Consider the following 6,080-nt stretch of genomic DNA (forward strand, 5'->3'; position numbering starts at 1 on the left):
TTATTATTATTATTATTATTATTATTATTATTATTATTATTATTATTATTATTATTATTATGACTAAGTGTCTCATTTAAGCAATGTAGCGCGACAGAGTGTGCGAGGTTTAACTGAAATCTGGTTTCTTTCTACAGAAAATCCAAGTGGTGGTCACAGTGCTGGATTATGATAAGATTGGCAAAAACGATGCCATCGGCAAGATCTTAATAGGCATTAATTCCAGGCACTTTTCCGACATGTTGGCAAACCCGCGTCGACCCATCGCACAGTGGCACCCGCTCCAACCTGAGGAAGAGATAGACGCAGAACTGGCAAAAAAGAAGTAAAAAAAAAACACTGACCGGACAAACTAACTAACTAATAAACTAACAGACACTGCATGAAATTAATGGATTACCGATACTAGAAAACATGGTAAGCGTTAAAAAAAATTAAATAAACAGCAGCACCTACTGAAACTCCAGCAACAACTACCACAACATGATTTCTAATATTCAAAAACTGATTTAAACTAACAACAAATCATGTAAATTGGACGAGATGGATAGATCAGTTCACTTGTATACGTTTAAAATGCATACAAGTTTTAGTTTTAAATGTTTTGTGATTGTTTTATTTAAGGCTCTGTGATTCCGTGTTGAGAAGAATTGATAAAAGGTTGCGATGTACGACATGCATTTTATAGGTATATTAGTAACATCTCTAACATCCTGCAGATACAGCCTGTGTCTGCAGGGGGAACGTATGATAGTTTATACTGTGAATTAGTATCAAAGGTAAGCAATGTGGTAACATAAACCCAAGATGTTCTGAAAATGAACCCTTTAAAGAAACACATTTGAAGAAAAAACGTTTCTAGACAATAGTGTTTGAAAGTTTGTAACAAAGAAAACCCCGCTTACGTTACTGAGAGAGCTTACGTTACTGATAGAAAATTCATACATTATAATCTAACAACATGCTGTGCGCTTGATGTGAGTGACCATGAATAAAGTAAGACGCTATTTTCATGCAGCGATATTCTAAAATCAAGGAACACAATATCAAACGAATTAAGTAAGACAAAACAAATAAGTCATACACAATGGTTAATTCTGTATTTGTTTTTCTGTCCAATGCAATACAATTTGAAAAGATTTAGGGATAAAATGACAGCCATATTTTTTTAAAATCTGCAATTGCTTGAAAAAAAAAGGGATTTCGTTGTTGTTTTTGAGCGTCCTATAAACAACACAGTTTTAATCCTCCTAGGATAAAAATGCTACCGTTTTGCAAAACCCCATTTGAGGGCTGAAATGTATTTAGTGGAGGGATGACAGTGGCTATAAAACAGTAATATAACCCTGTTACTAAGTACTGACAATAAATGCATCAAATAGTTGAGAAAGTTAATTCATTTTTCTTCTTGTGGGGGTATGTATCTTGTCTTCTGCATATTCAACGGGGATACTGCCGTCCAAGACTGAAGGGCATTTTGCCATGCCTCAAGAGTTTGGGGACATCTAATTTAAACTGCCTGCAATCTACCACCTGCCTTCCCCATCACCCCTCATACAACCTCAATTGGCTTTACTGAGAGCTCCACTCTAGACAAACACATATTCACATAACCTCTGACCAGACCAGTAGTGTACCACAGTGACCCCTAGTGGTACAAAGACAACTCCACAGTGACGAGGCGACAACGGAAACCATTGCCTTCTTTTTCATAGGTTTCTCATCTGATAAAACAAAAACAAAAAAAACGATGCAATAAAACCGTGGTTTATGAAGACTGATATAAATATAAACACTAAAAACACATTGGAAGCATATCGTTATAAATAATCAAAAGACATAAACTGTGATTTGTCAGGAATTTCATGACCACGTTAGTGGATATTTATATGTTAAGGTTCCCTTGCGATAGCCCACACAGATGCAGAATTTTCTAATAATTTCATGAGGGAATGAGAGAATGAACTGAAACGTTGTTTATAACTGTCAATATGTTCACTTTTCTATATCCTGTATCCAAGATAATATCTTGATGGGAATATGCTAGGTGTGTCCCAAGCTGTTTCTCAGAAAAGGTACGAAATCCTTAGCAAAGCCACCATCTACTGAGCAACACACCCCTAATAAATACCCACAAACCACAGTTTAATTTGGAAATTATCCTACAAAGGTACAATAGACCACACACAAAAATGCACGATACTTCAGTGTTACTTTAAACAGGAAAAATAAAAAGTAAGAAATGCAATATTATGAACGTGAATGTCTTTAGTTACATTGAATAAAGCAGGTTATTATTTTAAGGCTCGTTTAGATGAAGTATTCTGTCTCTTTATTTCCAATGTCCAAGGTATTTTTTTTGTTGGGTTTTTTTTGTGGTTATATCTATATTAATGCAATACAGCCACTCGGTTTTAAGCCATCTGAGCCTCTCCCTGTGTTCCAATTAAAAATCTATGAACTAAAATAACGATTCCATCGGTGTGTAGTTTTGCCTATATATATACATAGATTAACTTGTTTATACTGCATGTTTCTATACAATACTGTAAATAGCAGCATGTGTTAAAGAGAGGAAGAATCTATCGTGTATGTGTGTATCATTTGCCATTTTAATAAAAAACAAAAGAAAAAAAGAAAACAAAAAAAAGAAAACATGCACTGACTGTATATTTTCTATGTGACGGAATCTGTATTTTCCGCGAATGGATATGGGAAAGAATGTAAAATATAGATTTTTAATTTCAATAGACAAACTTTGAACTGCCTGATTTTCATGTGCAAAAGGGTGTTGTGTATAGTCCTGTGTGAGTCCAACGCAATGGTGTAAACGCATGCCTGCTAACTATTTTAGTGTTAACACGTCTCTGATTCATGTTGTTTTTCATGTATTTCCTATTTGTTTGTTTGTAAACTATATATATATATATATATATATATATATATATATATATATATATATATATATATATATAAAGTTTATACAAGGGTGTCCAAGTTGAAGTCATGCATTTATCCCCCAACATACCTTACTGTGTCTTTGAGGTGCAAGCATGAGGTGCCCCATACAAAAAAACATGTCTATTTAAAGATGCAGAATGCAACCTGCTACGTACACTTTACACTACAGAACAGTAAAGAAAAACAGATTTTATGGTACTTCAAAGATTTGATACTGTAGATTTGTCAATAATTGATACAGACCAGTTACATCCAAATCAATGTGCTATACTCTCTAAATGATCATAGCACTTTATTTATTTATTTTTATTTTTCACAAATTCCTTTACAATCTTGAATCTGTCCTGCTCTGATAATATCTGCTGTTGATCCTGGTATAGGATCATCATCTCGTGAGCACAGTGAGTGATTCAATGAGATCATCTGTCTGAAATGATGATTCGGTTCACGTCAGTAATGAGCATTCTTTTATAACACTCATTTTATAAAACTGCTGTCCTTTTGTATTTTTACTGCCAATATAAAGACCTCCCTTCTGATGTGCTGCTAACATGCCTCAGAGAGCACTATGATTGCTAGTGCATCAGTTCCACTGGAAACATAACAACCTCAACAGATATTGAAACTTGGAACCCCTTGTATATGTCCTTTTCTAAAGCAGCTATATTTTGTGTCTGCTAAGATAATCCTATGCTCATGCTTCCAAGCTTTTTGACTGCAACTTCTTCTATATGTGTGTGTGTGTGTGTGCGTGTGAGTGTATATACAGATTATTAAAAACAAGAAAGCCATATGAACACTAATACCTTTAGAGTTCAGCTACATAGAACCTAACCTACTTATATCGTCACTGTTTTTCGTGTAGTCTTGTAGTGCATATCACTTCAACTTACTCCTTTTTTTGAATGCTTTGAATCCTTAGAACCGCTGTTGATTATGAAGACCTTGTCTAGGATGTAAACCCAAACATATATTGTAACTTGTATCACAAAATCCAAAGCTGAAGACATTTTGAATAACACAAATGCATCCATGTGGACATTGTTGTATATCATTTTGTTTGTGATGTTATAGTAAGTATAACAACCGTTTGTTGTTGATATACTTACTACAATGATATTATAATATGTAATATAATATAGAAAATGTTTTTTATTTTATTTATTTTTCTTCACTAAAATTTTGGATTGCAAGCCACTCCCTAGCAAACTGTATATGAACCTTAACTCATAAGCTTTTGTATAAAATAAAGTTGGATATTCTTGAAATGTTTCTAAGACTGCTGTTTAACCAAACAGTGTCAGTCTAAAGCCATTTAAAGAATATCAATGTCATCAATTTTCACACTGTCAAGTCGTGAGCCTAGTATGGCACCTGCTATATAGTTAGTATGTTGGAGACATGCAGTGCTGAGTTGCCATGGAAGCTATCCTGGCCAATCAGAAACACTCTTATTGGGTTGGTTTCATACTGAGACTAGGGTGGGCCATTTCAGAAAATGTGCTGGGTTTCTTTGATGAAGTAGTACTGTCCAAATTGACAAATAATAACTCGTTTTTTACAATAATACAGCAAGTATGTACATTTTGTTAACAGAGAATTTACATTATGTGGCATAGTCCACTTATGGTGTAGCCATCCATGTGTGAGCAAAAATAACATTTCCGAAATGTATTCTTCCAGTATTCTATGGGTTAATGGAAGCAGTGTTTGAATTTGGGACTATTACACCCCCCCCCCCCCCCCAAATGGATATGTTATGATTTATATTGTATGAAAGATTACTGTTTTCAGGGTGAAACAGATATTCCCCAAACAAAAATGACTTTCCGGATCTCTCTAAGAAAAGTGAAAAAGAAAAAGTTATATATAAAAATATATTTTTGTTTTTAGTATTATGAATATTTTGAAATATGTAATATTTTAGTAGAGAATGCAACTAGGTAAAATAATACATGTGATGCCATAAAAAAAAAAACTTAGGCACTAAGTAAAAATCTCATGTACAGTATGGAGTAACTTGATATGGAAAACATTAAATAAAAGTGTGAGTCTATCCTTACGATGCTTATAAAATCAAATTCAAGCACTGGCCAGGCATTCAGCCCTATCTATCAAAACTACCCCTGTTTAGGTACCAGTTTACTATTGAAATGAAGCAGGAATGTGAGCGATCAGATCCATGATAAATCTATCCCAAACTATTAATAATAAAAATAAATAAATAAATAAATAAATAAATAAATAAATAAATAAATAAATAACGTGATTAATTGAGTTTCTATTGTCTAGTGTGCACAACCTTTCCAATAGTGCGGTTCTCATTTCATACATTATCTAATACTGTACATATGCTTTCAAATCTTGATGTTATCCTCCGAGATCCTGTATGGGGTTTTTGCATGGGTTGATATAGGGCTTGGTTATCTATGAGCGTAATTGGTCTTCATGTGCATATTCTGCATTGCTATTTGTCTATCTGCGACCGTCTTTTAAACACCATGCATAGATACAATTAGATGGGTATCACTAATAAAACAGACTTTAAAGTAGAATGATTATATTATAAACACTGCAAGCAGAGATGCTTTGCCATTATGATGTAAATAACCGGAGTCTAAGAGCTTTCTCACATATTTATTAATTTATGTCTTGCACTGCATCTTGTATTCCACCAGGTGGTGGTATTGTAAAATATGGATCACAGTGTTTCCTGCACAATAGCACCATCTGTAGGTAAAGCCCAGCACTGAAACTGCAACTGTCTTCCATTTCAGGACTGGTCACGCCATCCCTTCTCAATTGTAAAATAATATCCAAAGAACTGTTATTTGGTGGGGGGTGGGTATAGGGTTTCTTGTACTTAATTTTCCCTGTCTTTCTTAATGTTGTGGTGCGTTCATGTCAGTATTGTACCTTCTGTGGAAAGCATGCTTTACCCCTTGATGGGACACTTTGCAAATGTTGCTCCAGCAACCATGAACTTGAACATCAATGCATCAGCAACCCTTGTAAAGACTTCAAGGGAACCAAATATGATGAAATATCTCGATAGAAATTTATCATGTTAAGTTACCAGCTCTGTACTGAACATATAAGAAATAAAGGCCTTTTAGCTA

The 6,080-nt window shown here is 34.2% G+C and overlaps 1 protein-coding gene across 4 annotated transcripts in view; it reads left to right on the forward strand.

Annotated features, from left to right (window-relative positions):
* The window catches only part of LOC117396989 (synaptotagmin-2-like), a 78,503-nt gene extending 72,423 nt beyond the window's left edge, over positions 1 to 6,080 (forward strand). For all 4 annotated transcript variants that reach the window (XM_033995487.3, XM_059004627.1, XM_033995469.3 and 1 more), the window contains one exon: positions 138 to 6,080. In XM_033995487.3, the coding sequence (XP_033851378.1) occupies positions 138 to 329 (192 nt within the window). In that variant the 3' untranslated portion in view covers positions 330 to 6,080. The remainder of the gene's footprint in view (positions 1 to 137) is intronic.

The sequence above is a fragment of the Acipenser ruthenus genome, chromosome 30 (assembly GCF_902713425.1).
Source record: "Acipenser ruthenus chromosome 30, fAciRut3.2 maternal haplotype, whole genome shotgun sequence".
Classification (NCBI taxonomy): domain Eukaryota; kingdom Metazoa; phylum Chordata; class Actinopteri; order Acipenseriformes; family Acipenseridae; genus Acipenser; species Acipenser ruthenus.